A 24,549-nucleotide genomic window follows, 5' to 3' on the forward strand; every position below is an offset into this window, starting at 1 on the left:
GCAGTAAATACAGTAGGGAATGTAGAAGCACAGTTCCTACCATCAGAATGGCAAGTAATAGGCAAAGTAGCCAGAAAATAGATTATACAGCTCACTGATGTTTTAGTTATGTTTTCCATTAAAAAACAACTATATCTTTAATGACATTGGCCCCTTTGTTGCATGCTCCATCCCATACCGATTACCCTCTTCCTACTTTATTTCCAACCTTTCCAATCCTGGATGCTGTCAAATTATTGAGCTTTTTTAGAATAGGACATAATTTAATACAGAAAATTGGATTAGGAGAGAGGTACACAGGTCCTAGGATTAGAAAGGTAAATAGAAAGGAAAAGGGAGGTTATGGATCAGGAAAGCAATTAATAGGGAACATCCCACAGTCTAATAGGGAGAAAATATGCACTTACAAATTGGGGATAGAGAAAGAAAAATACAATATTAATTTCGATTAGGCAGCAACAAGATCAAAGGGGGGGGGGAGCTGGAACATCACAGGCCCTTCTGGGGAAAAACCTGATATAAAATGGAAAGCAAAGTTGAAGGGATAACATGAAATTGAGGAAGGGGTGAGAACTGATTTAGCTAGGGGGACCATTACAAGGGATAGTCAGCATAAATATTAGATGAGAAGGGCTTCAACCTTCTAGCTTTCGGGGAGGGAGAAACCGCAGGGGGAAGGGGAGCTGATCCTAAAAGAAAGAAATCCAGGGAAGAGAATAATGGGGTTCAATATTACAGATGGAGTAGGGAGGAGGAATGGTACAAATAACTGAGGAAGCGCTTGCTTCTCTCCTGAACAATCGCGCATCACCACCACCACCCGCCTTTCCCCAGAGACTCGAGGCGCTGGGCCGAGGCTACAGGGCGCAGTTTGCTACCCGGCGATGTACCCCCCAGCCCCCCGGGGTAGTCATGTCATGTGGGTGGACCGTCCCTTTCCCGGGAGAGCAACGGCATCATCCTCGGCAGCAGCTCAAGCGAGCGCATTCTCGGGGAGGCAGCACCACTATGACCCCTCAAAAGCTCCCCTGCTCCGTTACGAAACCCCCTCCCCGTTTGCCCGGCTGCTCCTGATTCGGAGATGGGGGTTGGACTTACATCACTTCCCAGTTTGCTTGACAAAGAAAATCCATCGCTAGCAGCTGTAGACCATGGAAGTGGCTGTTTTGGGGAGGTGCTTGCAGGAGATGGGTGCGCGGGGGGGGGGGGGGAAGAAGCCTCTCCGGTGCTTTTCTTCCTCTTTTGCTGTTGCTTCCTCGGGCTCTTATCGCTCCTCGATTTCCAGCGGCCCTCTCCTATTCCCCTCCCCCCGTCTCACACCACAAAATGTGCCGCCGTCAGACTGGCAACACCATAACGCATCCCACGTGGTGGCTTCACCTTTTGTGGCCTAAGGCAGCTTTGCCACACCTCCCCGTGGCCAAAAATAAAGGGGAAAGGGCGATCTCACTATTGCCAAGGGGAAAAAATGATTTAAAATGGTCCCCTTCCGCCTCCGCCTTCCTTCGGTAGCCTGGAATAGCCTCTGTACTCGCTCGCTCTTCCAGCTCGTTTCCTGCTCCTGATAACATACACACACGCGCGCGTACACAGAAACACGCGCACACACACACGCAGGAAACAGTCACAGAGCAAGAAGTACTTACATTTTTTTTAAAGAGAACCTTCAAAAACAGTACTTTTCCTTCCCCCGCCCTTAAAATATAACATATCGTAGCATAAACCACATAACATTAAGGAATCTTTCCAAAAAGGTTTCCTCAAGTTTTGGTTAGGGTAAAAATCCAGATACGTTTTCTTTTCTTCAGACAGATCTTAGAAACCACACGCATAATAAGCATGCTGATCTAGCTTCCGGGGTACTTCAAGTCTTTTTTCAAGCAAATTATTACTCTGGTAGGATCTACTAGCACTGGGACTAATTATCTCAAGGGTTTTGTTGATCATAGTCCACTTTCTGATGCCCGCATACTCAGAGTAGAGTGTTTTGACTTAAAAACTTCTCCTCCATACCTTTACTTCCACTTTCTACTGGATATTGTTAGATATTGTCATTGGAATGGGGGGAGGAATGCAGAAACAATGAGTTGATTAGCATGATTTCAATACATCAATAAGACTTCAGTTGCAAAATAAACCCTGGGATTTATACCTGACATCAGAAGACTTTTAAAAATGAAAACTACATCCCAAAGGCCAATTGCCTCATTTAAATACATGCAATCGGGGCAATTCTTAATTTTATTATCATGTTTAAAACTGACAGATTCTACCTTTGAATTAGAGAAAATATTCACAGAGAATGTCTACAAATGATGTCACAAAAATATTGTGCAGTTTATTGGATATAACGTAACATGAGGATCCTCATAGCTCAATGCATAATCATGTTATCAGGCATGATATATATCGTCAAAAGCGTATAGTTATTTTGCAAACCATAAATGCATCTTTTTTATTTAAGCTTCTGAAACTGTACAAAATCATCTACTGGTATGTGTTACAAAATTATCTACATGGCAACAATTAAAACTGTGTACAGGTAGTCCACGACTTACAACCATTTATTTAGTGACTATTTAAAATTACAATGGCACTGAAAAAAATGACTTATGACCATTTTTCACACTTACAACTGTTGCAGCATTCCTGTTGGTCACATGATCAAAATTCACACACTTCGCAACTAGTTCGTATTTATGACAGTTACAGCTTTTGACCTTCTGAGTTATCACCTTTTGTGACCTTCTGATAAGCAAAATCAATGGGGAAGTCAGTTTCACTTAACTTAAATTTATATTCTACTGTATTTCTCGAGCAGCAAAAAGATTGGTTTATGAAAGTTCACATCAAAACTTTGGAAAACCATCATCTAGTAATGGTGCAATGTGGTTTGTTTCCTTTATTTGCATGAGAATATTTGAGGCACATTCTTGACTTAATTACTATAGTAAGTAATTTCACAGTGTAAAGCAGGATTCTTTTTGCTAACATCTCTGCAGAGATAGTGGAAATGCCACATATTCACAATAAAATTGTTTTTGTACTGCTTTTGCCATTACAATTTTGCCCAAACTGTAGAATGCAGAATGAATAGTTGTAAAGCTTATCCTCATAATCTTTCTTCCTAATCTACTTTACAGATGATTAAATTGGGAAGGTGAATTAAGCCAAAGTACAGATGTTCCTGAAAAACAACCAGGCAGAATCTGGAAAATGCCATATTATTGCCACATTGGATCCCTAAATTGATGCTGTTCCTCAGAAACCAGGAATAAAGCCAAGACAACAACTGGGCACTGTATTTCCTTTATTCAAATAAAACAGATTTCCAAACTCTTCATATACCCCAGTGTTTCTCAAACTTTAAGTTTTAATATGGGTGGACTTCAATTCCTAAAATTCCTTAGCCAATGATAGTTGCAGTCATTTCTAGAAGTTGAAGTTCACCCATCTTAAAGTAGCCAATTTAGATATAACTGTGATAGTAGGAAGAACTTTGAGTATTTGGTAAAGCATAACAAGAAATGAAAAAAAAAGTCTGGGTTCATATAACTACATGATTTTTACAAATATAGTACATTGAATAGTTCAAAACTATCTTTAGTCAGGCTGGGATAATCTCAATGATTTCTTGGAGGGCTGCTGCCTGTTATGTAGTTATAGACTGTTTTTTAACAGAGTATAAGGCAGTTTCAAGAAATCGGTCTAGGAAAGAAAGAGAATAGTTTTGTATTTAATTTCTCTAATTCACTGTAGTGTAGTCCAGGGGTCTCTAACCTTGGTCCCTTTAAGACTTGTGGACTTCAATAGAGTTCCCAGAGTTCCCAGAGTTCCTCAGCCAGCTTTGCTGGGAGTTGAAGTCCACAAGTCTTAAAGGGACCAAGGTTGGAGACCCCTGGTGTAGTCCATCTGTCCAATCTTTAAGCAGTGCTCATATGCTGGACACTAAGCATGAATCCCCATCTTTTACACAGCCTTGTTCTCTTAAATGACTATCATTATAATTCCCCCCAAAGCATAATGTCCTAGAACATCACAGAAGGTCTACCAGGCCAGGCCAGTCTTTGTAAAATTTATACATCACATTTCAATAATATTTCTACAAGAGACACTGAGATTTCTATCTTTATTTTCCTAATCTGATGCTGGATGTGGAGTCAAATTCCATAATAATCCAAAAATACTATGGCCAGAGATGCTGGCTAGGAATTAGGGAAGATTGCAGTGTCAGTAGTGCTGCCAGTTCAGGCCTGAATTGAAATCCTGAACTGAGTATTATCGCCCAAATGATCAAAGAACAGTAAGAATACACCCCATCCAAAGGTCCAATTTTTCTGGAATAGAGCATGAGGCATCCTTGCACTGTTTCCTTACCCAAGAAGGCAAGTCACATAGACACTTTTCACACTGGTATCTTCTCCTAAGAAGCCAAGAAGTTACAGTTCTTCCTCTTAATATCCAGTGTAGTCTTTATGGGATCTTTGTCAGATATGAGTGCCCCCACCCCCCCACCCCAGGATTCTTATTTGTCCAGGTACCAAAATCTTACACAGCTTTTCATCTTGCTTCTTCAAAAATTTTAGCAACTAGAGCTTTTCAGCGTCATTTTTATTTCTACTTTGTCAGAATCACTCTGATATTGGCCAAACTGTGTGGTTCCTTCTACCTAGCAGTGCAGTGGTGAAATCTGAACCAGTTTACTACTGGTTTGCTGGCTGCGCATGTGCAGCACACACCAAATGCGAGGTGCATGCACATGCGCAGGGCACGCCAAAAGGAGGCACAGGGTAAGTAGAAAAGTGCGGGGTGTGTGTGTGTGTGTGTGTGTGGCCCACGATTTTTTTTTTACTTTTAAAAGCATTTTTTAAAAATGCTTTTAAAAGTAAAAAAAGAGGCTCTGATGATTGCACGGCTCAGCTGTGATCATCAGAGCCTTTTTTTTACCTTTTAAAAGCATTTCTTTACAACCTGTTCGAGCGAATAGGTTGTAAAAAATGCTTTTAAAAGGTAAAAAAAAGGCTCTGATGATCACAAAGCTCAGCTGTGATCGTTAGAGCCTTTTTTTACCTTTTAAAAGCATTTTTTAAAAGAAGTGGCAAGCGGGCAAGTGGGCGACTGAGTGGGCATGGGCGTGGGGGGGGGCAGGGATTTTTGCTACCGGTTCTCCAAACCACCCTCCGCCATGGCTACCGGATCGGCCGATCCAGTCCGAACCAGGAGTATTTCACCCCTGTAGCAATGCCACATAAAAATCTATCCCTCAGCATAGATTAAAAGAAAAGAAAATGGAATGCCATCATTAAAGTTTCACGTTAAATATAAAAATAATTCACACCTCAAATATCCAGTGGGTTAATTATCAGAATATTAATTTTCAAAGTAATTGAAATATATCCAAGCTCTTTTAGAAATATAGTATGACACAACGTCACTCTTGGGAACACTTTATTATATTTTTAATGGAATGTTAATTTATATCTTAAAAATAAGTTTGGCAGAACTATAATATAAAAAATGCAAGACAGCATTAAAAGATACACAATTGTTAATCCATTTTTTTTTGCTGAAAACCAAATGATTTTCATAGGACTTGATAAATAGAGTTTCAGAATTGGTATGCCATGAAGAAACAGAATACCCCCTTTTCTCCTCTGTACCAATATATTGAATTTATCTAATTGAGTTCACATTGCATATTAAACCTTCAAGTAATTCAAGCACAAACAAGTCAACCACAGTGGTGAAGTTATTTTAGCATGTTGTGCAAATTCAGAAAAATATCAGGATTGGCTATGCAAGTACAGCAATTTGTATAGAAGATAACATTGAAATTTGATCCATCCTCAATAGAAATCCCACGGGATTGCACAAAGACAGAGAAGCAGGCCAACAGTACATAAGGCTCATTCTATCAGCTCAAAGAAGATGCTAAATTCATCAAAATGATTTCTTTATCTTCTTTAGCAACCATTCCATCGGTTTAGCAGAAAAAAATTGTCTACCCCCTTTTGTAGACATTTTAAAGTGGTAGTTTTATATAATTTTATGACAGGAGGAAGTCCTAGAATCTGCTTGCAATGCTAGATAGTTTAGGAGAGCATACATACATATACACGTACCTAACTAGATCTATGAACACACACAGGTACACACACAAAGCACCTTCTTTCCTCCCACAATTTCAGTGTAGCTGGAATTTCAAGACCCAAAAATGTTCCCATAGTATGTGCCTCTGTCTCAGTTACCTAAATAGCTTCTCCTGCCCATGCTGTAAGTTTCTTTTTATGCCAGGCCTAAAGTGCCTTTAAGGCAGAAGTTAGGACATCAGATAATCTTTTTACAAAAAGGGTGCATTGGTCAGGATAGGATTAAAGAGGCAATCAGAGGAAAATCTGAAAAATGTTGCAGAATTGCAGCAAAACATTTTACACAAGTTTCTCATTGTTCTAAGAATCGTTGCAAAGTATGTGTTTATAACACAGGGCCACAAAAATTAGGTTGCATAGGTATATAGAGTTAACAGTGTATTAAAATGTATCTGATTTATGAACATTTAGAAATATTTATAACAAGCCTGTAAAAAAAAAAAGTTCTAGTATCTTCATACTGCAGAAAACAAAATGTAACTGGGAGAGAACTTCTCTAAAATTAACCAATGAATTCATTACTCAGCTGACTAAACTCAGTTCAACATGTAGTTTGTATTCAGAACTACTGTTTTACAACTTTTGCTGGTGTAGATCAGGGGGTCAAACTGGCGGCCCATGGGCTGGATGCGTCACATGCAGGCCACGCCCACCCCAGCTCCGCGAAGGGAAAAAACATCGCAAAATGTCACATGACGCTGTGAGTTTGACACCCGTGGTGTAGATTAAGAGCTCTGCAACACAGAAACATCAGATGATGTAAAGATAGATTCTGAGGACCAATTTATTTACTTTTGAGCCAAAAGACAGCATGAGTTATATCAGCACCTTAGCATCAAATCTCTGTAATCAGAATGCAGTAGAGATTACTTATAACAGTGCTTCCCAAACCTGAGTAAATTACCCAAAACTGGGTAAAAGTGGTTTTTCTTTGGGTAACAATACACAAACCCATTATCCGATCACAATATGGACATTTAAATTGACTTGAAGTGTTTTACTTACATTGGGTAAAGAGGATTTCTGATAAGTGGCTTTGGGTAATGAAGTAAAAAGTTTGGGAAGCGCTGATTTATACAAAAAGACTGTATACAAGAAATCATTAGAGATGTTTATGCAAGCAATCCAAGCTTTGTGCTACAGGAACAATCAGTTAAGAATCCTGATTTGCAAAAAAATAAATCTAATTTGCAAAATAATCAATTGGAATCCAAGAATGAACAATAAGAACACACACATCATATAAACAATATTTTGATAAACATTAACAATCAAGTTCACCCATAAAGCTAACCAGTAAGCATGACTTAGAAGCCAAACTGTTTTAGTTCACACATGTTGTGTCAAAATCAAACCAACCGCATTACTATATGCTTATTATACATACTGTAGGTCTCTAGGCTGCACCTTTATATTCCCACATTAGATGAGCAAACACAAAGTAAAGGTTAAAAGGTGGAAATTCTAAAGATGGAAGGCTTTTTCAAGCAAAATAAAGCATCAGCAATATGAAACCTGACAGTTACCTATTACAAAGTCTAGATTTGCAGAAAATCTGGATCTTTTTACCATTGGTCAAAGGGAAGCAGGCATCCTTTAATGGCCTACAGATCAGAGGTAGCTAGTTTGATGCAAGTATTTTTGTCCTTTATTTCGCATTTATTGATTTGTAAATGGATATGCAAATTTAGCCTGTAATTTAAACCTATAGATTTTCTGTATTGGCTGCATGGTAGTAAATGCTGTACTTGATTAGATGAAATGCAAATTCAAAATGTAGGCGTCAACATAGGAGGGAAATGCTGTTGGGATTCTGGTAACCTCTGGGATGGTTGCATAGCCTGATGTCCAAGAATCTTTAGAAGCTGTTTCAACCAAACCTGGACAGTCTTTCTTTGGACAATGGCTGCTTTCCACAATACTGCTTTTCTCTAAATAATCACAGGACCTACTCTAGTTTACATTGCATTTGCATTTTTTAAAAATCCTTTTTTTCATGCTAAATGACAGACAGAAGTTAAAATTCATAATGTAGAACTAAACTCCATTTACAGAGAGGGGGAGGCCTAAGAGATTAGAAGGAGCAAGAAGACAAAGAGGCAGGCATTATTTTCACATGGATCTTTTCTTTCCTTGTTTACTATAGAATACTTTGAAGTTCAGACTGAGACATTCCATCAGTTTTGGCGCTAAAATGAATGGCTTAGAAGTAGAATGGATGGATTGCTGGATAGTGAATTAAATACACACATTCAATCTCTTTCCATATTTTTCCAGCCAGCCTAATTTTATTATGCAACAATACACAAGTGATTCAGAAGAAAAACAGAACTGAAATTAGAAAGATGAACAGTCACTTATCATCAAATTAGAAATGGACATGTTTATGGATGTGTCCTTTATCGGACACATCCATAGTGGATAGTGGAGAAGTGTCTAACCTATCTATTCTGTCTTGGCCTTTTTCTATGTGGCAGAAATATTTTATATGACATTCTACTCAAGCATGTAGATTTTCAGGTATTATGGGTAATTTCCCCCCTTCTTTTTGATTTTTTGATAATTTTTAAAAGAAAAAAAGAACAATTGAGCAAGCAAAAAAAGAAAAAAATTGATTCAAAAATGTATCAGTAATAAGACAAAGAATTACTGAAATTGTATACTGAATAAGTACTAAGTAATTAATCATAAAAAACAAAGTACATTTAATTATTTTAACTTCAGAAAAGATGTGGATCTGAGATAAATGCTAAAATTATATCATTAAGAAAGACTATAAAAGAAAAATAACTAAACATATATTAAAATATTGTCTTCTGGCTGTATTATTTTGACAAATAACTCAAGGCAACAAACATATCCAACACACCTTCCTTCTATTTTTCCCACAATAACCACCCTGTGAGGTAGGTTGAACTGAGAGTATAACTGTCTTGAAGTCACCCAGCTGCTTTTCATTGATAAGGCTGGATCTGAATTTAGTCTCCCAATTTCTCGGCTAGTGCTTTAACTAGTTGTATTCCGATTTAATTTTTCTGTTTGTTTCTCATTACATTTCTTTTCCCCCCTTCAAAAGCCATATACTCTAGATGGTTATTTACCTTGCTATGTAATATTTAGTGTGTGTGGATGCCATTCTAGTTTTAAATGTTATAAATATATGCTGCTACTTTTTTTTCAAGTAGTAAGGTAAGCTTTGGACTACCATGTTTTAAAGTGTTATGAACAGATTTAGCTCCACATCATTTTCATTATCCTTCAGAAGAAAAGAACCTTGGACAGACACTAAGGCATGTCCATTTTTCCTGGGTTTTAAAACTCAGTTAAGGATATTAAGGTTAAACTAGAAAATAACCTAGTGCCTTAACCAAATCTTGAGATCAGTTCATACAATGCTTTAAGCAGGGAGCATATCCTGTTAATGCTTAACATAATATAGGGATCCAGTCTCATATGCCTTGTTCCTGTGACCTAGGATGAACCTGATTTTTTTGCTTTGCTTTTTGGTCTCCATCCCATGTTTAGTATTTTGAAGGAAATTTTTGATATGGTGATAACATTATAAAGATAGAGATTCAAAGAGGGCGTTTGCACAGCAGACTATAAGGGTTAATTTAACCACAGTGGGAACATGCCCCCCCCATGCAATTGCCATTGTTTTCAGCGCATGAGTGAAACTAGATTGTTCTTAGTCTGTTTTTAAGATTAAACTAGCATAATCCACATCAGTATATTTAGCTGAGTAAAATCTGAATTTTGTTTTAGATTTTGGTTCAAATAACCTCTTGATATCTAACCAGATATCTTTTCACATATTCCAGTTATTTCTCCTCTCCTGAAGCCTTGTCCACTTTCCTTTACAGTCACTTGTTCTCCTCTTTCTGGTATGTCAGTTGTCAGCTACTGTTCTATGAATACCAACAGGTCCCAATACTCCAAAATCTGGTTATTGGGTAAGCTAGCTTTGCAATAATGGTTTCCCAGCTTGTGTTGATGGTAGACCTAATTCTTTTTCAAAACTCATTTTAAATTACAAAAAGCATCATTGAAAATCTACTGTATTTTGCTAGCTATGATTTGGAGATTCTCCAACAGCCACAAAAGAGATAAGAGGAATGCTGCCCATACCCATCCTTTTCTTCTGTAGGCTCCTTTAAAAATGCTGCATGCAATCATGTTATTATTATTAACTGGACATGATCTATATGTGTGGACTATCAGAATTATTACCAATGGCCATGTTGAGGAAATTCTGAGTTTCAGATCTGAAGAGGATCCTGGTTAGAGAAAGCTAAGCTTGAAATCAGTGGACAGTACTAAGAAACTTGATAGAGAAGCTTGTAGAATCTCAACTTGATTGGCTTTGAACCCAATACTGCTTCACTCTGTAAAAAAATATGGGTTACCTGTCCATTTTTTATGGATAGTGTCCTGCTATTAATTAAAATTGAAATATTCTAACACAAAATAAACATAGGGAGCCCATTTTATTTTTTATCAGATTTCAAATTAGTAATGGAAGTCACACTCATGAAGCTTTTTAAAGAAATTGAGCACTACTTTATTGACTTGTCACTTTAGACTTTCAAAAAATAATTACTTGGATGTCCTGTGGACTGAACTAAACATGGAACATCTAACAGGGCAGTTTGGACTGCCAAACATGCACACGTATTGTTATCATTCTAAACTGCTTTGACCGAGTTTGTCATGTGAACCCAGCCATTACAGTAAATAATAATTTATGGTTTAATGTCACAAATTATTCAACTTATGACTTCAACTATATAGGAGTGGCAGAACTGAGGGCGGAGTTAAAAAGGGATCAGCCTAGAATCCCTACATAGCCACAAACTAAATCTAACCTCCATTGAACTCCATTTACTTTTATCTAACCTCAAGCAGGTGCTAATCATTCATTAAAATTAATATGCACAGGTATTAGTTTAACTGGACTTTCACATGTGAATCTGATCTTTTTCTCCTGATACAACTCATGGTTTAGCATCCTGTGATGTCAGCCATATGGTGATGATTCAGGTTGCACTTCGGGTTGGAAATTGGCATAACTCTAGTTTGAAATAATGATGGATAATTCACACTACAGAATTCAAGATCAAAGTATTAAATTTTGGTCCAGAGTTAATCACAACTCACACAGTTCCTGAAAATATTGCTTTCAGTGGGTTTATTCACAAGAATGTTACGTATGGGTGATCAAATGAGTCATTTTACTTGAAAGGAACAATGGACATTTTTAAAATATATATATTCATGGTATAAGCCTCAATAAATAAAAACTTTGTAATCTCAATCAGCACCCTTTCAAACTGGTATTGTAAAATCTTGCCTCACTGCCTTCTCACTCTCTACCAGGCTAAAACAAGACCTTCCCAGTCTGGTCATGCATATTGTCCATATATTTAAAATGCTCACATTAACTACTTGCTTCATATTAATTCCTGCAGTGATATTGCTGCCAGGGCTGGGCAAATTTCCAAAGAGTTTTGTTTTACAAAAAGTTAAAGAAACAACTTTCAAAGATTCCTCCCTCCTATTTCTAAAAAGAAGTGATCACGTTTTGATTTGCTCACTGCTGAGACCTTCTCCAACAGTTTTGAGGAGTTTCTTCAGGTGGTACTGAAAGCCAGAAAAAGTGATGCAAACCAAATGGCTTATTTCGTTTGCATCATTTTGGTACTTTTGCTATCTGTGCCCAATAACCTGTAATCAAAGCAAATTGTGGCAATCTCATCGTATCTCTATGTAGTCATATATAATCTTTAAAATGCACCGTGAGAATGGAGGAATGAACTTGAAATTTTATAAGCAGCAGAATGCATATGAATAAAAATTCATGAAGTTGAAAACATTAACATCACAAAATGGCAGCAGGCTGCCAGATAAGAGATAACAGGCCCAATGACAAAGTGATTTATTTTTTAAAATAAGCTATAAATTATTTGGTGAAATATTACTTTTTAAAATAAAGCTGAATTGCATAATTTTTTATGATGCTCTCATGCTTGGGTTATTCAGTATATCGCTTTAACCAGTTTCGAAGCAAATTGTTGAACACTAATGTCAGATATTTTGATGCAGTATTATATAATTGTTAGGTTGTTACAACAGATTCTATAATTTGACAAACGGGATGGATTTTTTTTCCCCTTAATGTTATCTTACATTTCAAGAATGTATCGTAATTATGAACAAGGAAACTTTCCTAAATTAGTTTGAAAGTATATAGGACTTTAACATAATTATACTTGTTTCCTAATTCTTGTTAATGTTTTTTATACAGTAGTACTTCAGTATTTGTCCAGTTCCTGGAGGTATGAGTAATAAAAATGAATACTGAGCAAATCACATGACTTACCACATGACCCTTTATTTTAGCTGGAAGAAGTGAGTCATGAGGCAGCCAATGCCAGCAAGTTCTACCTTGTGCATCAAGTACCAGGACATTTTTGCTTCAAAATGCGTCGAGTACTGAATTCGATGTATTTCGAAGCAGTTGAATACCAAGGTACCACTAAATTTGTGCTTTTATTGTAAGTTGCTGATTCGCTTTGAATAATGAAATGGGCAGCATATAAATTTAATAAAGAAATAAGGAATAAATTAATAACAAGTTAATTCCATAAAATAATTCTATTTATAATCTGAGTAGCTGCAAAAAAAAGTTGAATTTACAATTAGGCATGCTGGAGGATCCTGTTGAGAACTAATGTTGACAATGGTTTGTGTCAAGATCCTCAAGATATAGGTTTCAATTTAATTTGTGTGTTAGCTTGCAAATCTTCTCTACCAGATTATGAAGTTTTGTAACTACAAGGTGATTTTAATATGTAGTTTGGTATCTGTGGTAATTTGAATATGTTTTTTTAATTGAATGCCACTTTGGAAACTTGCTGAGAAAATAATTTATGTTCCAGGTGGCCACAAATCTCGGAACACAGAACAGCTAAATTTAAATACCTCCTAAGCATAGTTTTTCCTTTTCTCCTTCCAACACTCTTTATTAAATAGCAACACATCTGGAAATTCACATCTCTGAAAGTCTCTGATAGACTTTCAATATAGAATTTGAAAGTAGGCATATGGTATACTACCTCACAGATGTTGAGACAGATTCAACATGTGACTTATGAGTCAGATGCATTTATAAGGAGCTCAACATGTAATTTCAAAGCATCTGACAGACCATAATTCACAGCTAATTGTCTTCAGAATAAGGAGAATTTTAGGGGACATGGCAAAATCCCATCCAAAAGAACCTGGAATATATACCTATTTCACTAGGAACAAGTAAATTCTGGCTAAAGGCCACACTTCAGAAAGCGAGGGCAAAACATGTAACATTTGAAATTATATACAAGTAATATTTCTCTGTATATTTACCATTTTCTCCTTCCACGCTCTCAACAATGTCAATTTTATAGCAAATTGTTGACAGACTATATAGAAGTATCTCCCCGATTCCAAGAACTTCAAACTTTCAACCCAAACTAAAATAAGTCACACAGTAAGGGCCACAATGGTATGCTCCAAAATACATTCTATTAATTCTAAAGCTTCTCAGAGATGCCATGTACCTTCCTCCAAATGTAGGAACAATTTGTTCATGTATAAGTGTACAAATTTAATGTGGTAATTAAGAGACATAATTCATAAAGTACTGTAATGCGAGTCCTCCTTGAAGCACAAGTACAGGGTATTTTCCTCCTTCCCCAAGCACACAGTGAATACACATAATGCATAAGGATGCATAAGCTCAGGTAAAAATTAAAAATAAAGTTTGCTTCAGCATAGATTTCACCATTTTCAGAAATAAGCACTGAATGCCAAGAGGGAAAAAAAAGTAAGACACACGTTTGGTTTCCACTACTAACTCAGTGTACTTTATTTGCCTGCAGCCTACAGCTAGATAGCCAACACTGGACAGAGTTCAGTAGCACTGAGGAATGATGAGAATTTCCCTTCACGCACCCCTTCCCCAGTTTAGGAATGGCTTTCGTTTTGTGGGCATCTTTCAAAGAAAACTCTATCCCAAAGAAAAAAAGGCATTAAGAAAAAGGTGGACCCAAGTTCATAAAAGCCCCTCTTTCAGACTCATGCTGGAACTTCCCATTGAACCACTTGGTCTTATATTTTGTTTTTGTACACTGGTTCAAGAAATCAGCACTTGGGGCTACAATTCTGAACCTGGCACTGAAAGGCACAACATCAGATACCCTGTATAAGAAACTGGCTTGTTTGCTTTCCAATGAGGATGGGCAACCAAAGAGAATCCCAAGATGAGCCTGAGAAAGTACAGAGACAGAAAAGGGAAGTGAGGGTTGTTTTTTTAAAAAAAAATGTTTAATGCTTGTTGAAAGGATGAGATTTCCTATTTTACAAGGCAAGCATGAAAAGCACCCATCTTTTAAAAGCCCCTAAGCATCAATAGCTGCATAGTTAGAAGCTGGTGTGTCTCATTCCCTCTGCTTTTAGGAATCCTTAATATCTAGAACAGTTGTCTCTGTCCATTTGTTATAAAGCAACAGAATATTTTTTTAAAATATTTGAAACTATAGGTTTTTAACAGATATAGTATAGATAATAGCATACAGCTGCCCAATTGCTTTTTTGGGGGGGGGGTAAAGAGGATTTCCTGCTACTGGAAAGAGTAATAGAAAAAATAGTACTGGGGGAATGTTTGACACCATTTTATTAATCTTCAACTGCAGTGGAAAAATATAACCTTTTACAAGTGCCATCCTGTGTAAGCTCAAATCAGAGAGTATTTTGAAGTGCAGCAAGACTAACCCCATATCAGAACCAAATAAAGAGAACAAATAGGCCAAGCGGTTTCCAAATTGTACTTTTATCTTTTCTTTTCTTTTTGCTTTGTTTGAACATTGAATGTCAATCTCATTTTTGCAATCCAAAATATTTCCTGAAAGGTTTCTTGTTTGTTTAGGCTTTTTAAAAATTCTTTGGCACAATTATGTGTGGTTCGGGCTATTTTGTTCACACCAAAAAGGGTTTTGTCCCTTTTGGTTGTTTTATTATTACCAATTAAGAGAAGTTATGTTTTGTTTAAAAGCTTCATATCCCATTTGGAAAAACTGATCCTAATCTCTCCACTAACATTTGAGAGTCCTCTGGATACTCTACCCGCCTCCCACCCTACCCAGCCCTGGGTTTCTACATTCACAGTTGAACAAAATTCAGGAAGGAAAGGCGCTTTTTAATGAAACAAGATTGTGAAAAAAGTGTCATGACGGGAGCTTTGAACATCCCAGCTAAAATTCCCCAAAGAAGCCCTACATGGGGCAACTTCTCTTCCCCCCCTTCAAATCTCTTACTTTTCTGCCACTTCAAGTAGACTGAACTTGTTAGTTTATGAAATGCAACTGCTAATCTCTTCAGTGTTTCTTTTGGGAAAGATTAACTGCAATTGAGAATGTAGATACTGCCTCATTCACACACACTCACTCTTGAAAGAAAATCCTTCACCCTTCCTATTTTTCTCGTGCACTGACAGCGTTGTGCGGCTATACTCTCCTCCCTCCCAAAAAAGGTTAAAAGGTCATGGGTTGGGAATCCCACCTTCTCCTCTCTAGCAACGAAAGCCAGACCTTATTATATGAGTACTCAAATTGAACCTGAAGCTAGCTTTTCTCTCTCCCAGACTAAGTAATCTTCCTCTTCACTGGCCAAAAGACACAGAATTAGTCCTTGTCTCTTTTCAGAAGAGACTGCACTGAAGTATAGAACTCAATCATTTTCTACTTTCTGGAGGCAAGCGATGACAAGGTTTTGTTGCTACGCAAGTCAGTGATTAGCTCCATTAACAGCGGTTCTGCCATTTGCCGTGGCTGGATTTTCACCGTGGTGTGTTTAAGCCTCTCACTCACTCATCCTCTCATTCCCAAACACTCAGCATCCGTGCACACTCCTCACTTCGGGTTGGGTTTTTTTCCTCAATAGATTGGAGAATTCCAGTGGGGGTCTCAGGTGTCATCCCAATGGTAACAGATCTGTAAGTGAAGAAAAATAAGGAGACAATGTAATGTAATATAAAAAGACACTTGCATTTTCTTCAGTAGCAATAAGATTGCGTCATTACTACAGTTTTTTTGTCCCTATTAGAAACTTTTTCACTTCAATTTGTCATATTATACTGCATAATATTTCTTGCAATTTTTTAAAAATAAGAAAATAATTTTTGAACTGGAGGACACTAAAGAAAAAGATCCAGGAGGTGAAAATCCAAATGCTACTTTTTGCACCATGCAGAAGCTTATTCAGTGGGAATTACATTAGTTCTCTGAATTTCTAATACAAGCTGTACAGGAATAACTCAATTTGTTTTAAAGAACAAGAAAGTTGGAGCCTTCTCACCAAGCTTGATTCTTCAGTTTTCTCAACTCTTTAGTGGCCCAGGTAGAAAGGGTTTTTGTTTTGTTTGTCTTTGATCTCCTTCCTTCAGTTAGAAGTTCATGTATCATGGGCCTAGCTTCTACCATCTTGAGGACATCTTTCCCAAATGCTGTGCACAAATCCCTGTGAAAAGCAAATATAGATAAACTCCCAGTATGTGCTGTGGGTAGTTCAAAGTTTCTTGGCTCTTTTGAATTATGAATGCTGCACATTCCATCCACCCTGCAGTCACACCATCACATTTCAGATGCTTGGCAATCAGCTCACATTTACAAGTAGTTGCAGCAACCCATAGATCACAATTTGCTTTTTTTTTTTTTTACCATTTCCTAGCAGAAATCCCTACTGAGTATGCTGGATTTACTTAATAGCCATAAGGTTTGCTTAAAAACTGCTGAGACTTGCTTTATGACCATAACTGGTCAATGGTGCCTCAATCTATGACCAAAGTCCTGGATTCATTGTGATCATAAATCAAAGATTATTTCCATCCACAAAATGAATTACTGCAATGTAGTTTATTTGGGGCTGCCCTTGAGGACCATCTGGAAGTTGCAACTGGTTCAGAATATATGTCCAGATAGTAGATAGGGCAAGAGGCTCAGGGGTAGGGCTCCTGCAAGGCCACTAGCCAGATATATTGGCTTCTGGGTAGAATTCAAGGTGCTAATTATTACCTCATTGCATGGGGCTGGGTTATTTGAGGGACTACTCATCCCAGTAGACTTGATAGGAAGAACTCACTCCGAGTCCCCTCAATTAAATAATGCAATCTAATGGGACCTAGGATTCAAGTTTTTTCTGTTGTAGCACGTGAACTCTGAACAACACTGCTCCCCCAAGATTAGACTGACTGTAACCTTGCCAGCCGTTTGCAAGGCACTGAAAAGCTGGATGTGTTCCTGGGAAGCCAGAGTGACTGGGGCATTGCCACTGTTTTGCATTTATTCTGACCATCCACTATAGAATCCATATAGTGTATGAATCTCATAACAATGATATTGTTTTTATTGGTTTCGTATGTTGTGAGCCACCAGAGTTTTATCTGGTGATATGTACAGCCATATAAATAAATTGAATAAATAAGTACAGACGGGCCTTGATTGAAAACCACTTGTTCAGCTACCATTCAAACTGACAATAGCGCTGAATGAGTGATAACTATTACCAATCCTCAAAATGCTGGCTGTCACAGTGCTCCATGATACTGTGATCATGATGATTGCTCAACAATGACTTGGATTTCCAAACATCAGAGCATCCTGCAGTAATGTCAATATGATTTACTACTTTCCCTGTTGGTTTCCCAGGAGCAAAGTCAATAGGGAAGCTGGCAGGAAGTTGGAAGTCATGATTCTTAATAACCCATGGTGATTCATTTAATGACTAGTGATTTGCTTAACTATGAGAGAATGCTAGAATATTGTTAAGCAGCACTCACGTTTCACTTTACAACCAGATCACTTAGTCACAAATTCCAGTCCCATTTATTATAAAGCAAGGACAAAAAGAATTTAACAAATAGTATCGGCGTGGCTATTTAACAAGTTTAAATATTTAGTAGTGGGCCAAGATTAAACAGTTTTAGAAGTTTTATAAGGTTAAAAAAAGTTCTTAGTAAAGTAAATCTTGTCTTCATAAGAGGTGAGACAAATTCACTGTGAGACAGTAGATCATAAATCTTCAGCATTTACCCTATCAGTCCTGCTGCACAGGCTACAACTCCATCACTATGATCTTCATCTGCAGCAATATGGTCAATGAAAGACAAGATGAATTCTACTCTAGGCTGCACCAGCATCACATCCGCTGAAAAGGAAGCATAATTTAGTTTTATAGGCTTACATTATGGGCTTATTTCTTCCTATTAATATCAACAATTCTGGAAAGTTTACCTTAAAACTTTGTTCAACTATAAACCTAATTTGTATTAGAGGCATCCTACAAAGATTATATTCTTTTCTCTGACATTGCTTTTATACGTTCCTACTACCTGCTATCTTAAAACTGTTTTTAGTGCTCATATAAAAACTGATACGTCTTACACAAGAAATAACTGAAAGACAAGGGAGATTCAGAATAGTTGACTGTAACCTCAAAAGCTTCTAATCACATAGATAAACTAACGTTTATTGGTTAGTGTGCTAGAACAGATGAGATTCATAAATTTGTGAAATATAGGAGTAAAGCACTGGGGTTTGCTTAGAAAACAATCCTTTTGCCTCTAACATTATTTATTTCACGTTCACAACTCCTTATCCTACAGCAATTAAGTTGAATTTAACACAAGTTAACAGTTGAGGAAAACAATCCTTTAATTTTTAAAAACCTGGCATGTATACTAATCTTCCAAAACTAACCTCCTAAAATTGTGTATTGCATGCCATTTTAAAGCAAATTGAAGGGAAAGGGAAAAACACAAAGAAGTTAACCTCTCCAAATCTAAACTCTTGTTTATCCCATAATATCTCATTTATTATTCTGAAAACTTGATTTCTTAGAATGGGCTGGGTACAAATCAAATGATTCCTACAATGTATTCTTAAACAGAAAACATTAAAGGATGATCTCAGGCAGAGGTTCTAAATGAAACCTAAACTAAATGTAGCATCTGTATATGTACCTGTTTCATTTTGGAAAAGAGGTTTTTTTAAAAAATAAAAATACAGATGCAAACTTGAATTCAGGGCTGTAAAAATATGCCATTTAAGTTAAACACCATCAAAATATCCTGAAACCTCATACAAGGAGCAATGAAAAATGCAACTATCTTTTCTAAGGTAATAGCCCATATCTTAAAACAAGGCAAAATAAGAAGCTTTGCACTGAAGTTTCCTATTATTATTAAGAAAAGTAAACATTGGCAGAAATTGAACCTCACAGATGTTCATATTTGTAGTACTCAAGGAAATTAAAAAGAAAAGAACTTACGATGTACATTCTCTTGATCTCCTTTCAGACCTTGAACAATGCCTGTGTATGCTTCCAGACAGGTTTCTCGCAATTCATTCAGGTAGTCTACCATGTCATAATCAGACTAAGGACAAACATAAAATAGAGTTCTATTGGGATTACTGTCCTACCACACTGCCTGTCCATCATCTATCTCAAACATATAGGACTCAAATGTTATCCCAAAGGTGCTTTTTCCCCTTTCTCTCAAAAGAGGGGGAGGGACACCTATCTCCTGCTTACAACAGTCCTTTCAGTAGTCCCAAGAAGGTTCCATACCCGTTACATCTGATATACCATACATACCGTACATCTGATTTAGATGACTCTGGATACAGATAAACCCCCAAGTGGCCTCAACAACTCTCTGGGTTTATGACCGGATGACTGCAAAGAATATAAATCCTTCCAGTTCCATTCAGTTAGGTAGAATGCATGAATGCATGAAAAGTGAAATATTTTCAAAGGAAAAAACCCAATAAAGGCCAGTTGTCTTTTGAATAAAAACAAGGGTGGAGCACCTTTGGGAGAACGATGACCTGGATGATTGAGAATTTCCATAGACAATTGATCCAAAAGATTGTTTACCTTATCAACATGGGCTTGAGAAGCTTGCTGTAGAGTATTCAGTACAACATCTAAGTATTTTTTAAATTCTCCTCCAATTGCAAGAGCAATATCTCCAAACACTGAGAGAATTTGGGGCTTAACAGACCGATGTACATTTTCATTCTGTAAAGACAATTCACAGCCAACAGGTTAGCTTTTAGAAATTACATTACATTCAATACTTACATTCTATCAGATATTGCCTCCAAGGTGCCCAGGGCTTTTCCCATTTTGTATTAATTAAATTGAAAAGTATTTCAGTTCTCAGCATATTTCTTAGTAATTCAATGGGTCTCAATAGCTAGGACTGTACAACCAAGTTTTAGCAACCAAGTATTAATCCATCACCAAATTTGCTGCTCATTAAAGATTAGAAAACATAATCCATTTGGTGAGCCACAGACGAAAATACATTTTTAAAAAAATACGCGTCACAGGTATTAAATGGCATTGCAAATTTCCATATTTATAATTTATGGGAGGAAATACTACTCACTGAAAGGTCTTAATAGAAATTATGACATTTTAATACTTTAATAGTTTGCATTTTTATTTCATATTTTATTGCATAAAACTATTTCAGTTTTATTTATATTGCTTTCTTTCTTCTTCTTTTGTCAGGAACAAGCCGTAAGATCAAATCAATGTTTACATTGTTAGGAATTTTTTAAACATAACTTTCACTAATAGATGTGAAATTTTATTTTTCTTTTATTTTTAGATTATCAATTTACTCACCCCCAAATTTTCTAAAAGAAGCTGCATAACCTCATCACAAAAGGGCAGAATGTTGGATTGCAAAGCCCGGCATAGGTCACCCACTAGGCCCACTGCAGCTAAACAGACCTGCAAAAACAAATATAGCCAACACTTTTATGAGTCACTTTTCACCTCATCTCAAGCACCAATCATTATTTCCCCATTACAATATTAAACAGAGCCTTCAAGGCAATTTCTCAATTGTGGCAGTATGCTTCAAAGATGCTTCAATATATCCATTACAGAAATATAGTCAGCTTGCCTTTGCTGATTGTATTCTCCAATTTTGGTTTTTCAATTTTGTCTGATTAGCAAAGTTTTTCTTTTCCAATACTGTGTGCAAATTTTATACCAATCTCCCCTTAAGTTGCAGTAAATTTTATTTGTTTTTCTCGTATCTTTTCCCATTTTTGTACTGGAATTGTTATCTTGAAAACTTACTTGCTATGGTTATCCCTGAAATAAAAGGTATTTGACTGAGGTGAATAGTGAAGTCACAACCTTTCTTTTACAAGATTCAGTATTTTTCACTAATGTTGTTTTGTTATTTCAAATTATTTTCTTTTGTTTCTTTATACCATAATCTATTTGCTAATTTGGTTCTTTCTATGGTAATATTCTCCTATTCTGAGATTATACACATTTTATTATCTATGAGACAGTTTAGAGAATAATGTAATTTAAAATGATAAAATGCAAGCCTGCTTCTTCTTTTTGAATCTTGCAAAAGTTGAATATTTTGGTTTTCTTCCACTCCATTAATCTCTTTTAATTACCCGTATTTTTTGGAGTATAAGATGCATTCCCCCACCTCAAAAGTGAGTGGAAATGTCTGTGCGTCTTATACAGCTAATGTTGCTGAAGCCCCGCCCACCCACTGGCCCCCATCCTTTGGCCATTTTCAGCCTCCGTGCATGGCGTTTTTGTCCTCTGCACATCGTGGTTTTGGCCAGTTCCCCAACACTGCCGTTCCCTGCCACCTGGAACTGGCCAAAAACATGACTCGGGGAGGCGGTGATGTACTGTGGCGATCCTGGCAGCCTGGAACAGGTCTAAAACAGATCGTGCAGAGGCCAAAAATGTGACGCATGGAGGTGGCGATGGGCTGTGGTGATCACCACAACCTGAAACAGCTCGTTGGTGGTATTCTGGGATCCAACCACCAATCAAATACTTATGCTGAATCAGGTTGGGATAACATGTTGAAGCTGACGAGGCTGTTTGCTATAAGGATGCTAGCCAGATGAATACTGATGGATGCTGGTAGGCAGAGGCAGAAATTTTTTTTCTTGTTTTTCTCCCCAAAAACCAATGCGCATTTTATACTCAGGAGCTTCTTATACTCCGAAAAATATGGTATTCTCAAAACTTTTATTTTAGGTATACAATTAACACTATTTGGAATAAGAAGTTCATCTTGAATAGAATATTCATTTTTACAATCCTGATTAGCCCTAGCCAAGAAAGCTTTAGGTTTCTCTAGCTATCAAGTTATTGTTTTATTTATTTCCATGATTTATTATAGCTGTTCTAATATATTGCACCCTGTTAAATAGAGCCCCAAATATTTCACTGGATTTTTTGTTATTTCATAGTCAGGCACTATATCATGTGGTCATCTTCCCTCTTGGGTTATATATCTTGTTATTATCTTTCTTTCTTTTTCTCACTAATTTTCTATCCAGAGAAGTTTTTAAAGCTCTTTGGAGTTTAAAGACATCTATGATTGACTAGTTAATACTACATTGTCTACATAACATTTCATTGTATTCCTCCGCCTGAATTTTGATTCCAAATATTTCCTTGTCTTTCCAGATTTTATCTGCAAAACAAATAATAATGGAGAAAGTAGGAATCTTCATCTTGTATTTTATTTATTGGAAAACTTGTGGAGTATTCCATCTGCTATAAACTGTCATCAATAAATACTCCTCACCCAAATTTTAAATTCTAATATATTCATTTTGTTTAAAAATGGTTGTTAAGCACACACTCCAAATTTATCAAAAGCTTCTGTATCTAGGAATATTACTGCTGCCTTCCCATTTTTAGTTGTTGAAATTGATTCTTTGAGCTCTTTATTTATTTTATTTATTTATTTTATTAGATTTTTATACCGCCCTTCTCCCAAAGGACTCAGGGCGGTGTACAGCCAAATAATAAAAAACTCACAATATACACATTAAAAACAAAACTAAGACCAAGCATATTACAGGAATGGCTGAAATTAAAACAATTTAAAACCCTAAAATTTATAAATAGTCCCAATTAAAAAATTTAATAAAACTTTTAAGCCAGTCCCGCTTGAATAAACAGGTGCGTTTTCAGCTCACGGCGAAAAGTCCGAAGATCAGGCACTTGACGTAAACCAGGGGGAAGTTCGTTCCAAAGTGTAGGAGCTCCAACAGAGAAGGCCCTACCCCTGGGGGCCGCCAGCCGACATTGTTTGGCGGACGGCACCCTGAGAAGGCCCTCTCTGTGTGAGCGTACGGGTCGGTGGGAGGCATAAGGTAACAGCAGGCGGTCCCGTAAGTACCCGGGCCCTAAGCCATGGAGCGCTTTAAAGGTGGTAACCAAAATCTTAAAGCGCACCCGAAAGACCACAGGAAGCCAGTGCAGACTGCGCAGGATTGGTGTTACATGGGAGCAACGAGTTGCTCCAACTATTACCCGTGCAGCTGCATTCTGGACTAGCTGCAGCCTCCGGATGCACTTCAAGGGCAGCCCCATGTAGAGAGCATTGCAATAATCCAAACGGGAAGTGACGAGAGCATGAGTGACCGTGCATAAGGCATCCCGGTCAAGGAAGGGGCGCAACTGGCGAACCAAGCGAACTTGGTGAAAGGCCCTCCTGGAGACGGCCGCCAAATGATCGTCAAACGACAGCCGCCCATCCAAGAGGACACCCAAGTTGCGCACCCTTTCCATTGGGGCCAATAACTCGCCCCCAACAGTCAGCTGCGGCTGCAGCTGGCTGTACCGGGGTGCCGGCATCCACAGCCACTCCGTCTTGGAGGGATTGAGCTTGAGTCTGTTTCTCCCCATCCAGACCCGTACGGCTTCTAGACACCGGGACAGCACTTCAACAGCTTCGTTGGGGTGGTCCGGGTGGAAAAGTACAGCTGCGTGTCATCAGCATACAGATGGTAACTCACCCCGAAATCACTGATGACCTCACCCAGCGGCTTCATGTAGATGTTGAACAGAAGGGGCGAGAGAATCGACCCGAGGCACCCCACAAGTAAGGCGCCTTGCGGTCGATCTCTGCCCCCCTGTCAACACCGTCTGCGACCGGTCGGAGAGATAGGAGGAGAACCACCGATAAACGGTGCCTCCCACTCCCAAACTCTCCAACCGGTGCAGCAAGATACCATGGTCGATGGTATTGAAAGCCGCTGAGATCTAATAGGACCAGGGCAGAGGAACCTATCCCTATCCCTATCCCTATCAACCCCTATCCCTGGCCCTCCACAGGTCATCCACCAACACGACCAAAGCTGTCTCCGTACTATGACCGGGCCGGAAGCCGGATTGGAACGGGTCTAGATAGACAGCTTCATCCAGGTACTGGGGAAGCTGCCATGCAACCACACTCTCTACAACCTTCGCAACAAAGCAAAGGTTGGAGACTGGATGGCAATTCCCTAAA

General features: G+C 37.8%; 2 protein-coding genes across 5 annotated transcripts in view; both read right to left on the reverse strand.

Annotated features, from left to right (window-relative positions):
* TBKBP1 (TBK1 binding protein 1) overlaps positions 1 to 1,569 on the reverse strand; it is a 95,799-nt gene extending 94,230 nt beyond the window's left edge. The window contains exon 1 of the mRNA XM_058182858.1: positions 1,099 to 1,569. Coding sequence (XP_058038841.1) covers positions 1,099 to 1,133 — 35 coding nt within the window. The 5' untranslated portion in view covers positions 1,134 to 1,569. The remainder of the gene's footprint in view (positions 1 to 1,098) is intronic.
* The window catches only part of KPNB1 (karyopherin subunit beta 1), a 94,557-nt gene that overhangs the window by 17,878 nt on the left and 52,130 nt on the right, over positions 1 to 24,549 (reverse strand). For 2 of the 4 annotated variants that reach the window (XM_058182856.1, XM_058182857.1), the window contains exons 17-22: positions 20,880 to 20,987; positions 20,121 to 20,264; positions 19,512 to 19,617; positions 18,275 to 18,389; positions 16,542 to 16,703; positions 14,026 to 16,177 (exon numbers count right to left, since the gene is read on the reverse strand). In XM_058182856.1, the coding sequence (XP_058038839.1) occupies position 16,177; positions 16,542 to 16,703; positions 18,275 to 18,389; positions 19,512 to 19,617; positions 20,121 to 20,264; positions 20,880 to 20,987 (636 nt within the window). In that variant the 3' untranslated portion in view covers positions 14,026 to 16,176. Of the gene's footprint in view, positions 1 to 5,042; positions 6,884 to 14,025; positions 16,178 to 16,541; positions 16,704 to 18,274; positions 18,390 to 19,511; positions 19,618 to 20,120; positions 20,265 to 20,879; positions 20,988 to 24,549 lie in introns of those variants that run through there. The other 2 variants (XR_009155056.1, XR_009155057.1) reach the window with 2 other exon arrangements.

The sequence above is a fragment of the Ahaetulla prasina genome, chromosome 4, assembly GCF_028640845.1.
Source record: "Ahaetulla prasina isolate Xishuangbanna chromosome 4, ASM2864084v1, whole genome shotgun sequence".
Taxonomy (NCBI): Eukaryota; Metazoa; Chordata; class Lepidosauria; order Squamata; family Colubridae; genus Ahaetulla; species Ahaetulla prasina.